The following is a 23,720-nucleotide window of genomic DNA, read 5'->3' on the forward strand; positions in this document are numbered from 1 at the left end:
ACTGCAGATGCAGAGACAGCAGTCTTCTTAAGCAATATGGACAAGGAAACAGTATACAGTCACGTTGGGAAGCTCTCACATACACATTCACGAACTAGTCATACAGCACAATCCATCAGGAAGCAGGTGGGTTTTTCGTTGATTTTAAATTGTTCATTTAAAATCTTCAGCATGCACTGACTTCCTTTTTGGCTGGACTTAGTAAATGTTAGGGTCCACCTCGGATCTTGTACATGGGAGCGTGCTCTGCTGGGTGAGCGTCACCTCCAGTCCAGCAACAACGTCCCTAACGCACTGCCTGTGCTTGTACATGGGAGCGTGCTCTGCTGGGTGAGCGTCACCTCCAGTCCAGCAACAACGTCCCTAACGCACTGCCTGTGCTGACTCATAACACTCAGGAAAAAGACGGCTTAGGACGAGCATGCAGTGGTCTTGCATTGTTTGACTCTAAGAAACCTTTCCAACAGTTTTGCTTTAAAATTTGTGTTTAGGACGGAAAATTACACAGCAAAAATATAGACTCCATGCCATAATCTTTTGTAGGAGTTAAAATCTTATAAGATGTTATATGACACATTAAATAATAAGTACTAATATTTAAATTGTACTGCATGAGCGTACATAAACACAGTGGAAGAGATGTTAAGCCATAGACATACGGCAGCACCAGGAAAGGAAAAAACTGATTATGATTTAAAGGAAATCAGTAAAACCCCTTACTAACAATTAAAACCACATTTGGGTTACAAGAGTCTCTTAATGTGTAACCTTGTTTTCAAAAAATATTTTAGCTTCACCATATCTATCTGTAAACAGGAGTATAACTAGCAACCTTGCACTGTGGAGTCAGACACTAAAACTTTCACTACAGGCCAGTGGGATTTGCCCGTAGGTCACCAATTTGTGATTCCAACCTGAGTAACTCCAACCCGAACGTCCCTGCTGACTGAACTGCTTCCTTTCAGCATATCTCCACTGGCTCGAAGGAATCCTGAACTCCCACGCAGAAAGCCCGTTCCTAGCAATTCCAGAACTTCCTCCAGAGAGACTCTGCGCGCACTTTGCCTCGAGGCTGCCATGACAAAGAACAAAACAGCAATTCATAGTTTGCAGACCACGTTTTAGTGCTGGAGACCCATCCAGGGATCTGGGCATGCTAAGCACATGCTCTGCTGCTGAGCTACACCTCCAGCCACATTTATACATGGTCTCTGCTCCCCTGCTTTCTTTCCTCAAAGAAACAAAAAGGCAAACACACTCTCAAAATAAGAGAAAACATAAAACAAAATGCGCCATCACAAACAGAAATGCAACAGTGCTTTGAAGATCTGAAACACTAAAGAGGGGCCGGAGAGACAGCACACAGTGCTGTAGCAGAGAACCCGAGCGGTTCCCAGCATGCACTTCAGGTGGCTGGAACTTCAGCTCCAAGAGATCCAAAGTCTCCACAGGAACTGCACTCATAGGCACAAACTCCCATACATATACAACACACAGTTAAAAAGAAATTTAAAAATCTTAAAAAAACAGAAATACTGAAGAAATTAAAACATGAAGTTTTCCAAATGTTCTATAACTTTTAATGAAATTTACATAAAGTAACCATCATGTTTTCCTGTTAAAATTTCTCAACTGGCAAGTATAACTTTTATTATTCTGTCAGTCTCTTAAATAAAATCTTAGTATCATTACAACTACTAAAATTGGCTCTTAGGCTTTAACTGTTAAAAGGCCAGTTAGGGCAGGAGATCAAGACTGTCTTTTGTCTGATATTTCTGAATTTCTCATTATGAACATCTTGAAAATAAAACCTTAGAAAAAGACTCACTTTTCTCTTACCATCTGAAAACCAGTGGTAAAAAGCTCAGATCCCATAAACTCAAGTCATACAGTAGCAGAGAAATTAACTTCCATTAAAATCTACTCGAGAGTCTAAAGAAGAGGAAACTACCTGGAAAATGAGAATCTGCTGGATCCTGGAGAAACATTAGTGAACAGTGCAAACCTCTTCCCCGTGTCCACATCCCAGGAAGGTGAACAGTGAACATCGGGACACAATCGGCAGTGCACTGAACAGTGACTGGCACAAAGCAGAGACCAGGCGGGGATACTGTGGGTGATGCAGGGGGTTTCAGAGAGACTCACTGGAAGGGCGATGGGAACAAGGTCAGAGTGCAGGGACCAGGCATGTGTGCGTCTGGAAACAGTGTCTAGGCCTTTTCTTTCAAAAAGACTTCAAAGAGCAATGCTGAGTGCCCGAGTTGGAGCAGAGCAGTGTGGATGCAGCCATGACGGTCAGCTGACAGACAGGCCAGAGGAGAAGACAGAGAGAGCACGGCATGGAGAGGGAGAGAGAGAGAATACAACGACCTTGTAGGTCATCACTGTAAAGGTGAGAGCCAAAGGGACCACCAGGAGAAAGGGAGGTAAAATCTGTTCCTCTGGTACTCTGGTGACAACAGAGTAGGGAGGGGCACAGTCGGAGACGGAGCCACTACAAGTGACTGGAAAGTCAAGCTAAGGGACCAAGGGGAGTCTGGGAAGGGGAGTGTGGGTCTCAGAAGATTACATCTGGGATGTTATGATTTTTAAAAATCTCTCAAATTACAAAAATCAAAAAGAAAGAAAGAAAGAAAGGAAAGCTGCAGGAGGGTACAGTCAACTCCCAAACACTTTGTACCTGGGCTCCTCATAGTTCATTCTTTCTCATTTTGAAGACTAGATTTTGGCCAGTTGTTTCATAGACTGGCTCTGATTTCAATGAGTCTGGTATTTTCTCAGAGTTCTGGCAGAGAACCACTTAATCGATACAGTTCCTCTCTCTGTAGTTCAGCTTTGAACATCTGAGTAAGGCTAGCCTTCTCTACCTATCTGCCATGAGATTACTTGAAAGTACTAGACAACTTCCACCCACAATCCACCGGGAACTCCTGTGTAGACTGTTACTACAACTGCACAAAGGTCCTTTCCATCCTCCTTCTTCTGTATCGGCCAGCTGCCATGCCACCATGTGAAAGCAGCTCTTCCCTTCTGCTGTGGGATGGTCTGTATGTCAAATGTGTTGCTGATTGGTCAATGAATAAATCACTGATTGGTCAGTGGCCAGGCAGGAAGTATAGGCGGGACTAACAGAGAGGAGAATTGAGAGAACAGAAAGCTGGGTGAGAGAGACACTGCCAGCCGCCATCAGGACAAGGAAGATGTAAAGTACCGGTAAGCCACAAGCCACGTGGCAAGGTATAGATTAATAGAAATGGATTAATTTCAAAAAAAAAAAAAAAAAAGAAATGGATTAATTTAAGCTGTAAGAACAGTTAGCAAGAAACCTGCCACGGCCATACAGTTTGAAACCAATATAAGTCTCTGTGTTTACTTGGTCGGGTCTGAGAGGCTGTGGGACTGGAGGGTGAGAGAGATTTGCCCTGACTGTGGGCCAGGCAGAAAAACTCTAGCTACACCTTCTCCCAACCTCCCTAGACTCAGCATGGACACACAGATCCCTTTACTCAACAGGTTATAAAGGTTTCTGTCATTTTGATAATAACCCTGCCCTGGATCTGACCAGGAGGCATCTCTCTGCAATACAGAGGCTCCCTGGTTTTGGCACAAGATGCTCAAGGCTCATCTTGAACTTTCTATTCTCCACCCCAGAACTGAGCATGCTCCAGACCCTCAACTGGATATACTTATAGCTCAGTTGGACAGATGCTAAGTGCCAGAGGAGTCACAGGAGACCTATGAATAAGTATCCAGAAGGAAGGCTCCGCTCTGGGGATGTAGTGCTTGGCTAGCATACACAAAGCCCTGGGTTTTATCCCTGGTGTGTATAAACTAAATATAGTGGGGCAAACCTACAAATCCCAAGGAAAAAAATTAAAACTAGAAGCACTGTAATGATACAGCCATCCCGTTTGTGAATATTTACTTAAGAGAACTGAAACCAGGTTTCCAAAGTATGATGGCTAATCTTGATTGTCAACTGGCCTACAACTGGAATGAACTAAAACCCAAGCAGCTGGGCACACTTGTGATGTGGAATATTTCTTTACATTGTGTGAATATATGTCACTATGATTGGTTTAATAAATAAGCTGATTGGCCAATAGCTAAACAGAATAAGGTTAGGCGGCAAAGCCAAACTGAGAATGCTGGGGGGAAGAATGGGGGAGCCCAGAGTCATCAGAGGAAGCAAGATGGGCATGCTGTACTGAAAAAAGGTATCAAGCCATGTGGCAAAGCGTAGATAAGAAATGTGGGTGAATTTAAATGAAAGAGTTAGCTAATAACAAGCCTGAGCTATTGGCCGAGCATTTGTAATTAATATAAGCCTCAGTGTGTTTATTTGGGAGCAGGTGGCAGGACAGGAAAACTCTGGCTACATTGTTAGAATTTTTCTTGTTTGGATTTTTTGAGGTGGAAGACCCACCCTAAATCTGGGCCACATCTTTGGTGGAAGCCCACATAAAAAGACACTGAAGAAGGAAATTGTTGCTTTCTGTCTGTCTGTCTGTCCTCATTCTTTTTTTTTTTTTTTTTTTTTTTTTTTTTTTTTTAACAGATCCTGCCTCAAGTTTATTTGTAAAAACAGCATGGGGTCCTGATCATCTGCATATAGTGTGTAGGTGTGTCACACCAGTCCATCTGTCTGGCAGACAGAAACCTTTTCTATGGGGCCTTCACAGGGGCCTGGGCACCTTTGGGAGCCTGAGCCGGAGCTGAGGCCTCTGCCTTGGTTTGAGCCTTGGGCTTTGGCTGGCAGAGTCTACGACCCTTGGCCATGTAGCTTCTAATCCGCTTCCCGAGCTTGGGGTGAGCGATGAACGCGAGACGGCTGAGCTTGCGGCTGGGGCCCTTTGGCATCTTGGTCCTCATTCTTACTGGCAAGATCATCTATTCTGTTGCTAAGCCATTTCCCTCACTGCTGTTAGAACCTTCAGGACTCCAGCAAGGACTAAAATCTGGCAGCTCTCTAGGACCTTCCATGGGACTATAACGCCAGATTAGGACTGCTGAGACAGCCAGTCTTGTGGACCAAACAGCTACCAGGGCCTTGGCATTTCTGTCAGGAGACAGCCATTGTTGAACTACTTGGACCACAGCCTATGAGTCACTCTAATATACATGTTTATTCTATCACATCTATTCCTTTAGAGAACCTGACTGACATACAGAGAGGTTAGTACTCTCGTATTTACTGCAATCCTATTCTCAATAGCTAAGATACATGTGGGAACAATCTAAATGACCATCAACAGGTAAATCAGACATAGCATATGCACACAACAGAATAATATTGACTCTTTCAAAAAAGGAATTATGGAATGTAAGATAAAACATGGATAGATTTCAAGAACATCGTATAAGAAGTGAGCTAGGCTGTGGAAGCTACTCAGTTGGTAAAGCGCTTTCTTCAAGGGCACACAGCCCTGGGTTTGATCCCCAGCACTGCATGGAACTGGCATGCTGGCACACGCCTGTGATTCCAACACTCAGAGGTGATGGAAGAGAATCAGGTGTTCAAGATGATCCTCAACTGCATCACAAGTTCAAGGCTGGCCTGGGATACTCTCAATAAAACAAAATAAAAAACATAACACTACTATGACTTGTAGATCACCTTGTAGCTACACAACAAGGTAGAATTTAAAGATGCAAAATGAGTCTCCAACAAAAGAGTAGGACAAAGTTTCACTGAGAGTACAGCTGATTCTTCCTTTGTGTAGTCTTATTTCATTGCTTCTACAGGCGGCACAGGTTAAATACTGTGCACTTTTATTATGAAATTCCACATTGTGCTTTTCGGTCCATCTGTGTACTACTGCAAAGACAATCTGTGGAGGTATGTAATGACATTTTTAAGAGAGTTTGAATAAACATAGGTTCTAATCTCAATTTCTTAGGTGACTAAGTTTTTTTTACCTTTTAAATGCAATTCTTTTTTTCCTGGTTTGGGGTGTGTGTATGTGTGTGTGTGTGTGTGTTCTTCCCAGTATAGGCCGCTTGACCCCTCCAAATAAGAGCATCTGAGTGAATCACAAGACTATGAAGTTTCCTGTCAGACCTTTAGGGCTGTGGGTCTCACTTAGAGAAGGAGAAGGTTGGACCTAAAGATTTGCTACTGTTCCTCTGGGATCCTAACACGCTGTCACTTCCGTCCTCTCTCACCCCTAGTTGAGGAGCAATGTTTTAGAGGAACAGTAGACTCTTTCTGTAGATAGCAATGCATCACTTCTACAGTAATGTTTTTCAAATAATGTACACACAAGTTATATGAAACGACTGAAGTAAGAATTTAGGTGGGCTTTAGGATTCTGCACACCTTAAAACCGCTCAGGCTATGCCTTCTGGTCTGAGGGTATCTGAGCCAAGATCAAGAGAAGTTACGTTTTCATTTGTGTGAGCTTTTTATCTTTGAGGACACAAGGACAAAGTTTTCAGTTATCCATCAGTGCTTTGCATATACTGAATATGGAATCTTTGGTTTTAAAAATGGCCCTTCCTCACTTACTGCTTAGAGAATATAAAGAGGGAATGAAACTAACAAAACAAAACTGTCCAAACAGAATAAATTCCATACATCTGTTTGAAATTATCCACATCAGCTATGTCCTTATACCAACCTAGAAAATAACAAACCAAATGTAATAAAATACAGCCTTAAAATAATTTTCAAAATTTGGTCTTATGTCTCATTGAAATAACAAAATTACATCAATATTCTTTTTTTGTTTTGTTTTGTTTCTTTTGAAATAGGGTTTCTCTATGTAGTCCTGACTGTCCTGTAACTTGATTCATAGACCAGGCTGGCCTCGAAATCAGAGATCTGCCTGCCTCTGCTTCCTGAGTGCTGGGGTTAAAGGTGTGGTTCCACCACACCCAGCCTAAAATCATTTTTTTAAAAGACAATAACTGAATAAAGCATACTACACTTTAAGAATTGTTTGGATTTTTATCCTCTAATTTTTTTTACTGAATCATTTGAGAATGACATCTTAGGACCTATAGCAATGTTTGTGAACGGCAACTGACTTATATTCTGCTTTTCGAATATTAAGAATGGGTAGCTGTAATGCTACATGTATTTATCAACAGAGGAGAGTTAAAGAAGACACTCTGAAAATAATTAAATAACTTTACCTGCTCCTGGATGCTTAGCAATTACAGCTTTAGCCAACACTGTGCCCAGTAGCTTTGAAACTGAAATCCTCACATCATAATTGGAACCTTCAAAGGACTTAAAACATAGTGTGGCCACACTGTCCAGGTCTGTGCTCCACATAAAGATGGCCTCATTCTGGAGTTCAAGAAGACACTATGCAAATGTACACACAAGTTAATGAAAAAACAAAATAGAAATGTCAGGTGCATATCTAAGTTGTAGAAATATAATGGTCTAACAAAAACACAATTTCACAGTATTTTATATGTATACAGGAATAACCAGGAACTATTAAAACCCATATACGTAAGAACAAGGAAAGTGAGAGGACAAGCCCCTTCTACTTCCCAGAGCACATTAAAACAACACCTTTAGAGACAACCTGTTAAATATGACAACTGTGGTAATAAATCCAGCAATAACAAGTGACTTCACTGTACTGCCCAGTCAACTGTGTCAAGGATAACTTTTTAAAAATGAAACTAATCTGGAACAATAATAACTCTAACATACACATTTAGTTCACACATGTACAGAGGGGACACACGGCAAACAGAATGCATCTGGAAGTGTGGAAACTTGCCATTCCTATCCTGGCAATGCATATGGTACAGCTATGAACCTTGGGAAGTTCATCTAACTCTCTGGCCTGTGGTTCCACACATGTCAGCACCAGACCCCATGAGCTAATTTCCAAGGCCACAGCTCTAACATCAGGTGGCTGAGCCTAATGCGCTCAGAGGGGACTTCACTCTCTTCGTACATGGTTTAGGCAAGTGGCAGTTAGATATTTACCTTGGCAGCAGCACAGCGGACAGCCATGGATCTGTCTGTTAAGCAGGACCGAGCAGCTTTGTAAACATCCCTGTGGCAAGGTGCAGCAGCAGCTCCCAGTCCAGTCAGCATACTCTGCAGACTCAGCATGATCTCATAGCGGCCTTGAGACTGCCAGAAAGAAAAGAACAATGTAAAGAACAGTGGAAAGTCCAGAGAGAGGGCAGCATTACACACGGAGCTTACTTCAGATAGAAGAAAATTCAGGTTTCTTTATGTACTGACCAGCTTATTCTGACACTAAGAAACATTGACCATCAGTGGTGACACATGCCTTTAATCCCAGCATTCAGGAGGCAGAGGCAGGCAGATCTCTCTGAGTTCGAGGCCAGCCTGGTCTACAGAGCAAGTTCCAGGACAGCCAGAGTTACACAGAGAGACCTTGTCTCAAAAAAACAAACAAAAACAAAACAAAACAAACAAACACTAACCATTTACTTTTCTATTTAAAAAGTACTATCTGTACATATTACATCTCACTATAACAGAATCCCAGCACTCTGTGAGGCTCAAACCTGACCCATAGCTGTACCTCAGTGAGAGCTCTTGTCTAGCATGCACCAGGCTCTGCATCCAATCTCACCATCAAAAAAAGGGGGGCAGGGGGCTGGAGAGATGGCTCATCGGTTAAGAGCACTGACTGCTCTAGCAGAGGATCCAGGTTCCGTTTTCAGCACCAACATAGCAGTTCACAATCATCTGTAACTCCAGTTCCATGGGATCAAATGCCTCTTCTGGCCTCCAAGGAGCACCAGGCACGCATGTGGTACACATACATACATGTAGGCAAAACACTCATACACATAAAATAAAAATAAAAAACTCGCCGGGCGGTGGTGGCGCATGCCTTTAATCCCAGCACTCGGGAGGCAGAGCCAGGCGGATCTCTGTGAGTTCGAGGCCAGCCTGGGCTACCAAGTGAGTTCCAGGAAAAGGCGCAAAGCTACACAGAGAAACCCTGTCTCGAAAAACCAAAAAATAAATAAATAAATAAATAAATAAAAAACTCAGACACACACACACACACACACACACACACACACACACACACACACACACACACACACACACACACACCCTGCTGAGTCCTTTTCGCGCTTGCTCATATGAATGACTTCAGGGCTGACCACTCGTCCTGGATAACAAACGGGCTCAGCACTGGTGAACACCAATTCTCTCAAGACTCAGAGGCTGTGTGCAGTTCTTTGTCTGGAGGTGGGGCTTGTTGAGAATTTCCCCTTCCATGGGCAAAACCAAATTCATTGATGCAGAAAGCCTTCCCAAACATCAACAATCTTTTGGAAAACACTGCTGAGAAGAATTCTGCAGGACAGGTCCCTCACCAGTTCAGTAGTGCAGACTTCAGACCTGAAGGTGTTTACTCTAGTACAAATCTTACATTTAATGGGGTTTCTTTTTAATTTCCTTATGTTTCCTCTTGTAACATTTCAGAAATGCGAAGCTGGCCTATCTTTCTATAAATGACTTCAGAGCTATTTTCTAGACTGCTTCTCTAAAGAAAGAAAGAAGAACAACTGTTGTGATCTTTTAGCATTATTCCTAAATATCAGGAATTTAATATTTAGTCTTAAATATTAGGACTTAAATGTTTTTATTAATATATTGGTTTAATTTAAAAACTGGTAAAACTATAGCTGTTGAGAGCTTACAGGATCTTGGAAGTTAAATTAAGTCAGTCTTAAAAACAAAAGGTGCTCCAGGAGTAATGTGTAGTATCAAGAGGAAAAAGCTGAGACTATACTGTTGGCCTGGCATTAAAAGGCCCTCTAGGTCCTCGTCCCCCACCCCCATGCCTTTCCCTCTAGCTACACACTGCTTATTCCTTTCCAATGAGAATAACTAATCTATTTTCCAGGCATTACACACAGCCTAGATATATTTAATTTATAGATAAAGGTACACAGCTACCTCTGCATGCTTAAAGAACGTAAACCTTTTACTGACTGCGGAAGACACAAACACATAAGATGCGAGCATGGAATTCTTCAGCTGCACTTACCTCTGCACTCTTCATAGCTTTAAGAATATTCCCCACTGTATCAGTAAAGGCGTTAGCCAGTACTCTACCCAACTTCTTGTACAAGGCACCCAAACACACCACAGCAGCACTGAAACAACATTGAAACCAGAAACGAAGTCACGACCAAGAAAGGGTGGTGGTATAAACATCTTAATACTATGTAAACGTGACTATTAAAACTTCTGCCATTCTTGGTGGCCCTACTTTTAGGAAGTATCCTCAGATACTAAAATGTTAAAAATGATGCAGTTATATGAATGCCTGTGTCCACGTTTGTGCATGTGAGAGCAGTGCGCACAAAAGCCACGGGGGAAATCAGATTTGCCCTGGAGCTAGAGTTACAGGAATCGTGGGCTGCCTGACCCTGGGGGATAGGAATCTAACTAAGGCCTTCCAAAGAGGAATCTCTCCACCTCCCTAAAACGCTTTTAACTGTGATGAAGTATCATTCACTTATATTTTTTGTCTTAGTTTACTAAGAACTTGATAAAAGAATAAACAAAATCTGAAGAACTGAAAACACATTCTTAAACACTCACCTACCAAAAACTTAGGAAGACGTTTTTAATCTCAAAGCTAGACTTACCCTGTCTGTTTTTTTGGGGTTTTTTGTCCGAGACAGGGTTTCTCTGTGTAGTTTTGGTGCCTGTCCTGGATCTCACTCTAATGACCCAGCTGGCCTCGAACTCACAGAGATCCGCCTGGCTCTGCCTCCCGAGTGCTGGGATTACAGGGCCCCCGCTGCTCAGTGACTTACTATGTCTTAATTAGTCTTTGCTATTGTTGTTGTTGTTGTTATTAATTACAGTATCAGGAATTAAAGAAAAGGCCATGAGTGACATTCCATCTTACTCTTATTGGTACTTAATCCAGGGCCTTCTGAATGCTAGGCAAGTATTCTACTACTGAGTTATAGAGTCTTAGCCTCTAATTTTTTTTAAATTACTTTATGTGTATGGGTGTTTTGCTTGCACGAGTGTATGTGTACCATATGTACTCTTGGTGCCTGTGGAGATGAAAAGAGGTCCCTGAATTCCCTGGAACTGGAGTTACAGGTAGTTGTGAGCCAACAAATATGTGGATGCTGAGAATTGAAGCTGAGTCTTCTGTAAGAGCAACAAGGACCTTAACGGTTGAGCCATCTCTCCAGCTCCCCTAAAATATGCTTAAAAGGACTTTCTTGACAGGAAGATACTGTGAGTTTTTTTGTTTGGCTGGTTTGGTTTTTCAAGACAGGTTTCTCTGTGTAGCTCCAGCTGTCCTGGAACCAGGCTGGCCTCAAACTCATAGAGCTGACTGCCTCTGCCTCTGTCTCCCAAGTGCTGGGATCAAAGGTGTGTGCCACCATTGCCAAGATAAAAGTTGATTTTTTGGTTTTGTTTTGTTTTTGTTTTCATAGATTAGAAATTCAAGCTGGGCACGGTGGCAAACGCCTTTATGCCAGAACTCAGGAGACAGACACAGGCAGATCTCTGAGTTCAAGGCCAGGCAAATCTACATAAGGAATTCCAGGATAGCCAGAACTACTTAGAGAGACCCTGTCTCATAAAATAAAAGAAAAAAATAATAAAAGAAAAATCAAAACAAAATGAATTTATGCTCAATTTCAAAACGAGTGTAAAATAGGCTATTATTAGTATATCTATATACTTTAGAAAAATCACACAAGGAAACAGTATTTTGTATTGTTGGGTTCCAATGTTTAACTTACAGTTTGGTGGGAAGGTAACTTGGAGAGTCATCTTTGCTACGAATAAGATCATTGCACTTATCAATTGTCTCATACACAGAAAACGTGTCTCCAATACTATAAAGTGTGGCTAGATTGTGAGCCAGGAGTCTGCGAGTGGGAGGCCCCGGGGAGCTGTTCAGCAAGGACAAGAGCTGTCCAACCAGAGTCTTCTGCTTCTCCCTTATATCGTTCTACAAATGGAGACACAAGAGACAACGGCAAGTTAAAATAACTACCCGGGACTGCACAGTACAAACCTTCCCCAGGAAAGCCCAAGGTTATCCTGAGTGCGGATCACAAGCAAGCTGGAGACTCAGGCACTGTGCTTTACTCACAAGTGGTTCTTCGCTTTTCTGCCACCAAAAAGGAAACTGAAACACACGGCAGTCCATTCACAAAGACAGGGCTCTGCTTCCTAAGTCTGCTTGACAGACACACAATTTGTGATGTCACAGCTTCTGACTGAGCCAACTCCCCTATTCACTTATGTGAGCAGTGTAAGGCAACGGCCTACAACCCAAAGCAAGAGCTGACCCTGCAGTGGCTTCCTAAGACCAGCACCATTTTCTTTTTACACGTGAATGCACACAAATGCTCACAGTGTCGCTCTAGTCTACCTGTGTGCGCTCTGAAACAGTCACTGCCACGCTAATGGCACCTGGGTGCTCACTCAGGCCTCAATTCTATAAGTTAGTGTCTGTTCAATTGGCAGACAGATTTTTTTTTAAGATTTATTTATTTATTATGTATGCAACATTCTGCCTCCATTCATGCCTGCACACCAGAAGAGGGCACCAGATCTCATTATGGATGGCTGTGAGCCACCATGTGGGTGCTGGGAATTGAACTCAGGACCTCTGGAAGAACAGCCAGTGCTCTCTCTGAGCCATCTATCCAGACCAGCAAACAGAATTTTATCTTAAAAAACAAAACAAACAAACAAACAAACAAAAAGCCTTTTTCCAGCTAGGTGTGATGGTGCATGCTTTTAATCCCAGCACTAAGGAGGCAGAAGCAGGTGGATCTCTGAGTTTGAGGCCAGCCTGGTCTACAGAGTGAGTTCCAGGACAGCCAGGGCTACACAGAGAAACCCTGTCTCAAAACAAACAAAACCAAGATTTCTTTTTTTTTTTTTGATCTGAATTTTTTTTTTTTTTTTGGTTTTTTGAGACAGGGTTTCTCTGTGTAGCTTTGCGCCTTTCCTGGAACTCACTTGGTAGTCCAGGCTGGCCTCGAACTCACAGAGATCTGCCTGGCTCTGCCTCCCGAGTGCTGGGATTAAAGGCGTGCGCCACCACCGCCCGGCCTTGATCTGAATTTTTATATACTAAATTAGATAAAGAGAAATAAATTATGCAAACATAAGACCACCAAAGGACTTTTCCACAGGATATTGGAAGAAACTAGAAACAAAATTTGTTAACAAAATTTGTTAACATAGACTTTCTCAGCCTTTAGCCTCTCATTAATGATGATAAGAATGTTACTTTTCTTCTCGTGTAAGAAAGACAACCCCCACAGGAGAAAGGGACAGGTCAAGATAGTTTTCTAATGCCTTTGCTCAAAATAATCCTTATGACAAAGTGGGCATTATTTGGCAAGAATATTCTACTTCATATACTACCAGGGCACATCATATGAAATTGCTGCTATTACAATAATTTTGAAATAATAATAGTAAATATTTCCCTATTTTTTTATTTTTAAAATTACACTCATGATATTCATCAATTACACTCATATTAATCACATTTGTGGTATTCATAGATTACATTCGCAGTATTCATTCAATTATATATATATATATATTTTAATTTTAAATGCCGAATGTCATTTATTGAAGGAGGAGGTCTTAAATACAGGCTTACAGCACAATGGGAGAACCCCGAACCCCGGAGGGCAGAAGTTCGCTACTGATGTTTTACAATCTTGCATCTAAGCTGTTAACGCCCATTATTCAGGACACACAGACAAGGAACTTCCCTTAAGCATTCAGGAGGGTGGAACCTGGCAGGGAATTAGCATAGGGAGGATATCAAGGTCAAGATCCTCAAGCAAGGCAACAGTTACCCAAAACGGGGGCCAGGGACTTACAGGTCCCCCTTTTATTAAATAATGAGCTTCTGACTTGGGTTGCATGGGACGTCAGCAGGTCCCCTTACCCGTCATGGAGACGCCTGCCCAGGGATTTCTTTTTTTAAATCTGAAGTATACTGATGTTTTGCCCACATGTATGCACATGTTCTCTAGTGCCCTTGTAAGCCAGAAGAGGACACTGGACCCCCTAGGACTGGACTTACAGACAGTTGTAAGCTGCCTTGTGGGTGCTGGGAATGGAACCTGGGTCCTCTGGAAGAGCAGCTGGTGCTCTTAACCACTAAGCCATCTCTCCAGCCCCAGAAGTTTATCTTTTGTTAAGCTTATTTTCCCAAACCTAGAAACTTCTTTTAAGTTCTTCTTGAAGATAAGCAAATTTATCAAATGTTTATATTATAGAGCCTAGTAACAACAAACTGTTTCAGAACTAGAAAGGCTTTTAAGTGATTTAAAATCAGTTTTTAAATTAACAAACATTTATCTTTTGTTAAATCCTACATGTCTCTCTCTCTCTCTCTCTCTCTCTCTCTCTCTCTCTCTCTCTCTCTCTCTCTCTCTCTCTGTGTGATGTATAACCCAGACTTCCCCCATGAGCAGTGTGTTTAAATTACTTTTGTATTACGTACAACACTGTGATTATATAAAACGTCCTCATTTTAGATGGATGCGAGAGTGTCCAGAATTGCCACCTCATGTCCATGAATGCAACATGGCCAAATGTGTAGGCACACAATATGAGAAATCAGTTTTCTTTCTTTCCATCTATTTCATGAGCTTTATGAGAGGGAATATAAAAATCAATTCATATTCTCCTGACACCTCTTACAGTTTCTGAAAGTAAAATTCCAATGAGATTTTGTTTAGCCCCATAGGACATCAGGACTTTATGTATTTGGAGAAACACAAGATGCAAAAGATAATGAAGATGAAACATAATACACTGTGGTTGTGATTAAGTGTTTGCGTGTGCATGTGTGTGCGCTCTCCAGTATTGGTGGCTGAACTCAAGGCTTCATGCATGCTAACATTACTACTGAGCTATATTTCCAGTTCAAGTGTTATATGTATTTTTAAAGTACTACAACAAACATTGGCTAATTTCTTTCTGCTTCTTTGAACTTGTAAAATTAAAATTGACATTTCAGAAACGGCAAGCAATCTATCACATTTCATTGCTAAGCAGCAAGGAATCTATCACATTTCATTGCTAAGTCTTAAGAAACTGTACCTTTTACAAACTAATATAGACTATAGACAAAGCAAGAAAACGAACAAATGGAACCAAACATTCCTGGCACATTATGGAACAAACCAGCTTTTGTGATGTTACCCACCCTGCTGGTTGCAAGCAAAAGCTTCTCCAAGTATCTCAGCCATTCGAAAATAAACTCAGCCTTCTGAACTTCACCTAGCTGACTAGACGCTTCTTCATTGAGCAGCAGGCTGTGAGCTAATTCCATTCCTTGCAGCGAATTCTCTCAGCTGGTCACAGGTCTTCTCATTTATAAACGCAGTCAGTACACCTAAGGACCAAAACCTGCAACGGAAGCAACACACTGTGAAAGGCGATCGGATTGCTGGAAAATTCTATAAGAAGTAAAAGCATGGCTAAATATATCCTTAGAACTGCTGCAGGGTGAATCCCAGAAAGGTCCCAATAGTAAGTTCCAGTTAGCTGACCCAAATTCATCTTCCCATTCAAAAGGACAGGCGGGCCAAACAGGGCAGATTGTCAACAAACAAAAACAAAACAAAATCACTAAAACCAAGAGATAATCCACTTAAGTTCTCCAAGTTTCAGGGTCAACTAATGAGGTCAATGTTAGGTTTTCAGTGTTCACTGCACCCTAAATACCTTTCTATTAAAATGTGTTATAGGTATTTTAACAAGTGACCAAATCGCTGGCCAGCTTACTAAAACCCTGGAGAGAACCTGAGCACTTCCCCACTCTGGCTTGGGTCTCTGGAGCGAGTGCTCTGGCCCAATCAAGAACCACTTGCAGCTTGAGGCGTTTTAGGACCACCCGTCTTCACCAGCAGAGTCACCTTATTGGAGGTCAGTTGTGAACACCTTTCTGATGGCTCGTGGGGGATTTCTCCAGAACCGTAAAGCATGGATCACATCTGTGTGACCAGACCCCGTGGAGCCTTAATAACGGGCCTACTCACCAGCATCTCTGTGCATCGAGCCTTTCTAGATTGCACAGGACACAGAAATTCACACTAATTTTAACAGGTGATATGAGCATGGGACGGTGCTCATATTTTATTTTTAAGGAAGTTTGTGCTTAAGTATGTTGCAGTAACATATTTTTAAATGATCAACTCAACCATAAAATATGGCAAAATATTAACTGATAAGTGGTGGACATGAGAGGGGTCATTTTACTAGTCTATATTTTTTTGTACTTTTAAAAAGATCACAATAAAATGCAGAAAAATTATTCAAGTAATTTTTAAAAGCTGTCTACAAAATAAATAAATAATACTATTTGAGGGCCAGAGAGATGGCTCGGCAAGTAAAGGCACGTGCCACCAAGCCTGACAGTGTAAGTTCAAGTCTCAGGCCCCACATAGTAGAAAGAGAAAACGGACTCCTGCAAGCTGTCCTCTGAGTTTTACACACACACACACACACACACACACACACACACACACACACACACACACCCCAAATACAATTAATTTTATTAAAAATACTACTACTCTAGCTGGGTACGATGGTGCACACCTGTAATCCCAGCACTCGGGAGACAGAGGCAGATGGATCTCTGAGAGTTCAAGGCTAGTCTGGTCTATGGGATAAGTTCCAGAATGACCAAGGCTAAACATAGGAACCCTGTGCTGAAAAGCAAAACAAAAATAAAACAAACAAAAAAGACTCCTACTCCAGTGTGATGATGCAAACCTCTAGCCCGGCTACTGAAGAAACTGAAAGTGCAGGATCATTCGAGCCTAGATACCAGCCTAGGAACACAGCAAGACCCCTTTTAGGAAACAAAACCACAGCAGCTTCCAGGAGAAGCAGCTGTCATCCAGAGCATGGAGCACATGCGAAGGAGCACACATCCACACGAGTTCTCTAAGGCAGCAAAGAGAAACGACTGACTGCTACAGGTAATTAAAATATCAGGAATGCATGCTCTACGTTTCCCTAAGCAAAACTAACTATTTCAATAGAAAAGCCAGAAAGGTATATTAGAAAATCAGGTGTGAGATGTAGGAAGGTTCTTATTTCATTTGATTTCTTTCTGGGTGCTTCCTAGTATAACATGTTTACACTACCACATCATCATAATTACTAGACATTTGAAAGGCCCGTGCACGACTACACACTGGATCTTACTTATGTCAGCTGCTATGGACCCACGTCTAGATTTCAGGACCTATCCCGGACCAAACCCACCTCTGTCCAGCTCTAACTAGCTTCTCACTCTGTGCTGCAGCCATTCCAATCGGTGGCCTCTTCCCAATCGGTTCTGCCAACATGCCTAGTACTGTCCACGACAGGGCACCCAGAGTCACTCAAAACCCAGCTTAGTTTCTTTTCAGAAGTGTCACCTTTAAGGGGCAAAGAACAATACAAGCATCCAGGCATCACCTGGCTAGTGACCCACTACTTGGGAGGTAGAGGCAGTAGTCAAGGATCCTTAGACACACAGCGACATTGAAGCCACCCTGGGCTATGTGAAACCGTTTCCAAACAAACTAACAAACAAACCCAAAGAATAACACAAACAATGCTTCTAAGAGTTTTGCAGAAATAAGATGAATTATAGCTTATTTATAAAGCTTTTCCCTTTCTTGAATTACCAAAATGGGGCTGGTGAAATGGCCCAGTGGCTAGTGAATCTGTCCCACAGAGTAATGATCAGAGTCAAGAGCCTAGAACCCATCCTGGTAAATGCTAGGTGAGTTTGGCGGCCTGCCTATCATCCCAGCATTTGGGAGGGAGAAATGAGATCTTTGGAGCAAGTTGGCTAGCCAGACTAACCATATGAGGAGCTCTGGGTTCAAATGACAGACCATGCCGCAATGAGTAAGGTAGAAAGCGACTTGGAAGAACCCTGAGGCCAACTTTCAGCCTTCACAGCATGCTCAGGCATTTGTCTGTACAGCCCCTACACGCATGTCCCCCAGCCTTAAACAAGCTTATATACATGCATGCCATACACACAAGGAAAAAGAATTAGAAAAATGAACTGGCTGAAATATTCACAATTAAGGACAGAATTCAGAAATGCTAGAGGTACACTTTTTTAGAAGAAACCTACTAAGCATACAGTACTTTTGTCCTCAGTATCTATGACTCTAGAGGGAAAAATAAATAAATAAATGTTCTGTGATCACCGGGGCAAATGACCATCTTAAGAATCAAATTACCCTTTCAGGAGGCCGACGGTGCTGCTGAGAAGACATTTTTCTTCCTTAGACAGCAGCAATATTGTGGTGTAAAATGATCTATCAAGAAGCAAAATAGCTAATACAATGTGATAATAAATAATTCAGCAAAAAAGCTCGAGCCCAAGAGCAGGGCACAAAGTTCCCACTAATGCTTCCCATGCAGCCCTCACAAGCCACTCTCCTCAATGGCGGCAGCCAGTTCTTAAGGCGATCTCACCTTTCCCGCTCCGGCTGGCCGCACCTGAGACCCGCACACCCGCACTCTGAAGGCGAGAAGCGAACGCACTTTGCAGACAGAGGCTCCGACCTAAGTCTGGCTTTAGGAAGATGGCTGCAGATTCAGCGTTGCCTCCTGCAAACTGTAATACAGCCACACCCTACATACACTGAAGAACTCCACTTTGCTAATTTCCTCTTCCACTCATATTTCTGTTGAGATAGGAACTGATTTATCTACTGAAAGTGAACACATATAGCAATGTTTAGACATAGGTTTCCTTTTGTAAGATGGAGTCTTGCTGTATGCTACCTAAGCTAACCTTAAACTTGCAATCTTCCTACTTTAGCTTCTTGAGTAGTTCGGACGATAGCCATGCAGCACCACACCTAGGTGGGATCTATTTCTCAAAGTATAGTTGCTTGAAAAAAATGACTTCATAAAACCACTGCTCCAACTCTAATGCCAGCAGCAATTTTTTTTTTTTTTTTTTTTTTTTTTTTTTGGTTTTTCGAGACAGGGTTTCTCTGTGTAGCTTTGCGCCTTTCCTGGGACTCACTTGGTAGTCCAGGCTGGCCTCGAACTCACAGAGATCCGCCTGGCTCTGCCTCCCGAGTGCTGGGATTAAAGGCGTGCGCCACCACTGCCCGGCCGCCAGCAGCAATTTTAACGGCTGCTAATATCTGATCACTTACTACGGCAGTTGTGCAACACTTTTAAGTGTGTAACATTTATTTTCTAAAATAAACCTCAAAAAGGTTGATAGGGTAGCTATTTTTTAAAAATCTATTATTATTTTTTTTAAGTCTATGTGTACACATGAATGCTGTGGAGGCGGCGACGTTGGATCCCCTGGAGCTGGAGTGATGGGTGGCTGTAGCTGTCTGAAGCGGGTGCTGGGAACCAAACTAGGCTCCTCTGCAAGAGCAGTATGCACTCTTAACCGCCAATCCATCCCCCTCACCCCTCGTTTTTTCTATTTAAGTTTCACGGGTGCTGAGAACTGAACTCGGCTCCTCTGCAAGAACAGTACATGCTCTCACACGCCAAGCCAGCTCTCCAGCCCCCGGAGTGCTTATTTTTATTGCCTTCTCTTGCAAATGGGAAAACCAAGGTGGAAAATGAGGCAGTTTTCCTAAACACACATACAATCTTTTTAGTTGTTTTGGTTTCTTAAAACTACTTTGAAGGAGCCAGGCAGTGGTGGTGCACGCCTGTAATCTCAGCACTCGGGAGGCAGAGGCAGGCGGATCTCTGTGAGTTCGAGGCCAGCCTGGGCTACAGAGCTAGTCCAGAACATGCACCAAAGCTACAGAGAAACCCTTTCTCAAAAACCAAAAAAAAAAAAAACCTACTTTGAAGGAAAGAAAATAATGACAACAAGGAGAAGATGAGACACAAGACAATGTACTGGACTGGTCTGCCAGTGTGTCCCCGGAGGATGTGGAGAATAATCAGAAAATGGGACCGAGTGCAGCGGGACTAAGTGCCCCAGTCCTGCACGCCACTGGATTAAATTTCCAACACGTTTCTTGATTCTTACTACTCAAAAGGCACCACAGCAGCTTCAGCTCGGCCTCCGTCTTCAGTTTCTCTGCTTTTGTTAAATAAGGCTGAACAAACACCAACTCTATACAAACCATTTTTACCAACCTAAGCTTTTCAAACTGAAGCAACCCCCAAAATCAACAGTAATCACCTACAGCACAGCTGAGTGCTCTAACCTCAGGTCCCCATTTGTGATCAGGGCTTTGAAAACAACAAGTCACGGAACAGGACCTCCCGAGGCACACAAGGCATTAGCTAGTGCTTCACCACCAAGAGAAAAATGAGGTGCTGTCTTCTTGACTGTGAGTATCCTGAGGTACTGGGTAACTGCCTCAATGAGGAAAAATACGAACATGCCAATAAACGAGACTGAAAAGCCACGAGGCAGGATATCAGTGTATTACCATATGCATTCTGTGCAAACTTGCCAAGGGGTATCTCCCAGACACGTCAGACAGTTTCTCATTTGTGTTTGTTTTGACACAGGGTTGCCCTGAACTCCTCATCCTCCTGCCTCACCTCCTAAGGCTTCAGTCAATTTCTGAGCGGTTTCTAAGAAGTGGTTAAAGAGGTGGAAGATCTGAGGATCCTGCCACGGCAGCTCCTGTAAAGATGGAATTGGATGTGGAAGGACACCCCAGTAACTCCAACACTTGGGAGATGGAGACAGGAGGATGAGGAGTTCAAGGTTATACTTGGCTACACAGAATTTGAGGCCAACCTGTGGTACAGGAGCCCTTGTCTGAAAATCATGAGTAAGGAGACTGTACACACTTAGATACATACAGAAGCTGTCAATACACAGGTGCAGTTGTTTGTGCTTTGCGATCAAAGGATGGCGGTGTTACTAAGACAATTATTTTACACAAATCTCAGCACCAACAGCGTTAGACCCACCACTCCTACTCCAGACCTGCACTATCACGCCCACTTACTAGGTGCTAAGGTCTGAGCCCAGTGTCCCAAGCAAGCAAGTTGGTAGGCAAGCGCTTTACCAACTGACTACAACTTCAACCATTTTGTCTACACATTTTAAAAAATGTATTATTTTAAATTATGCATGTGTGTTGAAGGGTATATACCTTGGAGTGTAGGTGCTCACATCAGGTCCCCTGGAGCTGGAATTAAAGATGATTATGAGCTGCCTGGAGTGGGCACTGGGAACCAAATCTGAGTCGTGGGCAAAAGCAGTGTCCACTCTTAACTACTACTCCATCTCCCCAAATCCCGTCATTTCCATTTTAAGTAAGTACATGTTCATACTGTCTCCAAACTGAAAATCATTTGTTATCACAAATTTAAATTTTGAATTCTTGGAATTCTGAATATACACCCATATAACCAAATAGGTCTATGTTTTCTTACCAAACTCCAAAGCCAAAGACCTTATTTTAATATAAATGAAAAAAACATACATATGTAGCAGCAATTCATTCACTGTACGGAGATTTCAAGATTTTCCTCAGCCTTGGTAGGAACTGGAAGAATGTTTTTCTCACCCTTTCACAATACAAGGTAAGGGGACAGCACATGTACAATGCCCCAAGAACCGTGGGGACAGACCGCAGAGCAGAGAACCAGGGTGGGTCAGGAAAGAAACGGGAGTCACACGGACCAAGAACTGGGAAGAAGTTAGAGTGAGGAAGGGCAAAGGCGGGCACAGGATTTCCTTCCCCCTGGTTTTCCAGAGTATGGCATGTTACTGCCTGGGTAAGAGAGTGGCAAGTTAGATCTAAGGAAGAGAGATCGCCACTGGAAATTCCAACTGGAGGACAGCGGGTTCTGGTCTCTCTCTGCCCAGACGACACACAGAAGACCCGAAGTGCACAAGGAAGTGTTCTGGGGTGAGGAAAGACTGAGCAGCAGAAACCAACACTAAGAAAGAGTAATGAGAAATAAAAACTGTATACCTGTCGAGCATGGTAGTGCACTACTTAAGCCCAGCACTCTCAAGGCAGATGGATCTCTGTGAGTTTGAGGTCAGCCTGGTCTACCGAGTGAGTTCCAGGACAGCCAGGGAAACCCTGTCTGAAAACAAACAAACAAACAAACAAAAAACAACCTAAAACAAACAAAATAAACACACTTGTATAACCACCACCAATGAAAACTGGGAATTGTACCTAGGACCCTGCACATGCTAGGCAAACACCCACTGAACTAGGTGCCCTCTTACTTTTGATTTTGAGGCAGTCTCATGGATGCTAAGGCTAGCCTGGAACCCTGTAGACTAGACAGGCCTTGGATTTGCGCACTCCCTATCCAATTTGTTTTCCGTTGCTACGATAAACCACTGGACAAAACCAACTTGAGAGGTTGAAAAAGGTTTACTTGGCGTCATCCTCCCATCAAGTCCATCATCAAGCCAAGGCAGGTACTCAAATAAAGAACCTGGGGGCGAGAACCAAAGCGGAGACCACAAAGGACCGCTGCCACAGTCCAACTTTAAAGTCCCTTAGTCTTTAAAAATTTCAACGCTTTGAAAGTCCAAGTTCTCTTTAAAAATCCAACATCTCCACTGGGTGCTAATCCTAGCACTTGGGAGACAGAGGCAGACAGCTCTCTGGAAGTCCAGGCCAGACTGGTCTACATTAAGAGTCTATGGTGGTTTCTTCTTCTCTGCCCACAGAGGGCATCAGATTTCTTGGAACTCAAGATCTGGAGTTACATATGTCTGTGAGCACCATGTGAGTGCTGGGAACTGAACCCAGGTCCTTTGCATGAGCCACTGAACTGTTAAGGACTCTTAACAGCTGAACCATCTGTCCAGTCCCATCTATGGTGGTCTGAATAAGAAGCGTTCCCCCCCCAGTCTCAGGCATTTAAACACTCAGTCCTGGCTGGTGGCATGTCAGGGGAGGTTCAGGTGGAAGAAGCACATCACTGGGACGGGTTTTGAGATTAGAAGTTGGTGCTCCTTTGTCTTAGTTGGGGTTTCTGTTGCTGTGAAGAGACACCGTGACCCCGGCAACTCTTATAAAGGAAAACATTTAATTAGGGTGGCTCACTTAGTTAGAAGTTCCGTCCATTATCATCAGAGTGGGACATGGCAGCGTGCAGAAAGGCATGGTGCTGAACATTTAACTAGGGTGGCTCACTTAGTTAGAAGTTCCGTCCATTATCATAGCGGGACATGGCAGCGTGCAGAAAGGCATGGTGCTGAACATTTAATTAGGGTGGCTCACTTAGTTAGAAGTTCCGTCCATTATCATCATGGCGGGACATGGCAGCGTGCAGACAGTCATGGTGCTGGAGAGGCAGCTGTGAGAGGCCTCGGTAGCACCATGGTGGGCTTCTCCTGGCCCCAGCCTCTACCAGGCCTGAGTTTCAATTCCTGTTTAGGTCTCAGTTTCTGTTTAGGTCTCAGTTCTGTTTCTGATAAGGCAGGTGAGGAGATATTGCACACTTACAGCCCCAGCCAATCAGAAACATACTAGTGTGGCTGCTGCTCGCTTGGCCAATCATGTTTAGGATGACCTAATCTCCTCCTGGCTCTCCATAAAAGGAGCCTGCGAGCTTCTCTGGAGGTCATCACCACTTGTGTGGCTGACCCCCGCATGCAGGAATTCTTCTCTCAAGAAATAACTGCTCTTGCTTCTGCATACATGAGTGGTGGTCTTTTGTGGGTTGATCTTTGGACCCCAACAGCTGTTACATGTTGATATGCAGGCAACAGGAAGTAGACTGA

The 23,720-nt window shown here is 43.0% G+C and overlaps 1 protein-coding gene across 3 annotated transcripts in view; it reads right to left on the bottom strand.

The window, feature by feature from the left end:
- Heatr5a (HEAT repeat containing 5A) overlaps nucleotides 1–23,720 on the bottom strand; it is a 119,621-nt gene that overhangs the window by 89,233 nt on the left and 6,668 nt on the right. For all 3 annotated transcript variants that reach the window (XM_052738501.1, XM_052738499.1, XM_052738500.1), the window contains exons 2-7: nucleotides 15,198–15,400; nucleotides 11,746–11,957; nucleotides 10,014–10,122; nucleotides 7,955–8,104; nucleotides 7,138–7,312; nucleotides 915–1,072 (exon numbers count right to left, since the gene is read on the bottom strand). In XM_052738501.1, the coding sequence (XP_052594461.1) occupies nucleotides 915–1,072; nucleotides 7,138–7,312; nucleotides 7,955–8,104; nucleotides 10,014–10,122; nucleotides 11,746–11,957; nucleotides 15,198–15,323 (930 nt within the window). In that variant the 5' untranslated portion in view covers nucleotides 15,324–15,400. The remainder of the gene's footprint in view (nucleotides 1–914; nucleotides 1,073–7,137; nucleotides 7,313–7,954; nucleotides 8,105–10,013; nucleotides 10,123–11,745; nucleotides 11,958–15,197; nucleotides 15,401–23,720) is intronic.

This window comes from Peromyscus californicus, unplaced genomic scaffold (assembly GCF_007827085.1).
Source record: "Peromyscus californicus insignis strain IS unplaced genomic scaffold, ASM782708v3 Scaffold_15__1_contigs__length_86483966, whole genome shotgun sequence".
NCBI lineage: Eukaryota > Metazoa > Chordata > Mammalia > Rodentia > Cricetidae > Peromyscus > Peromyscus californicus.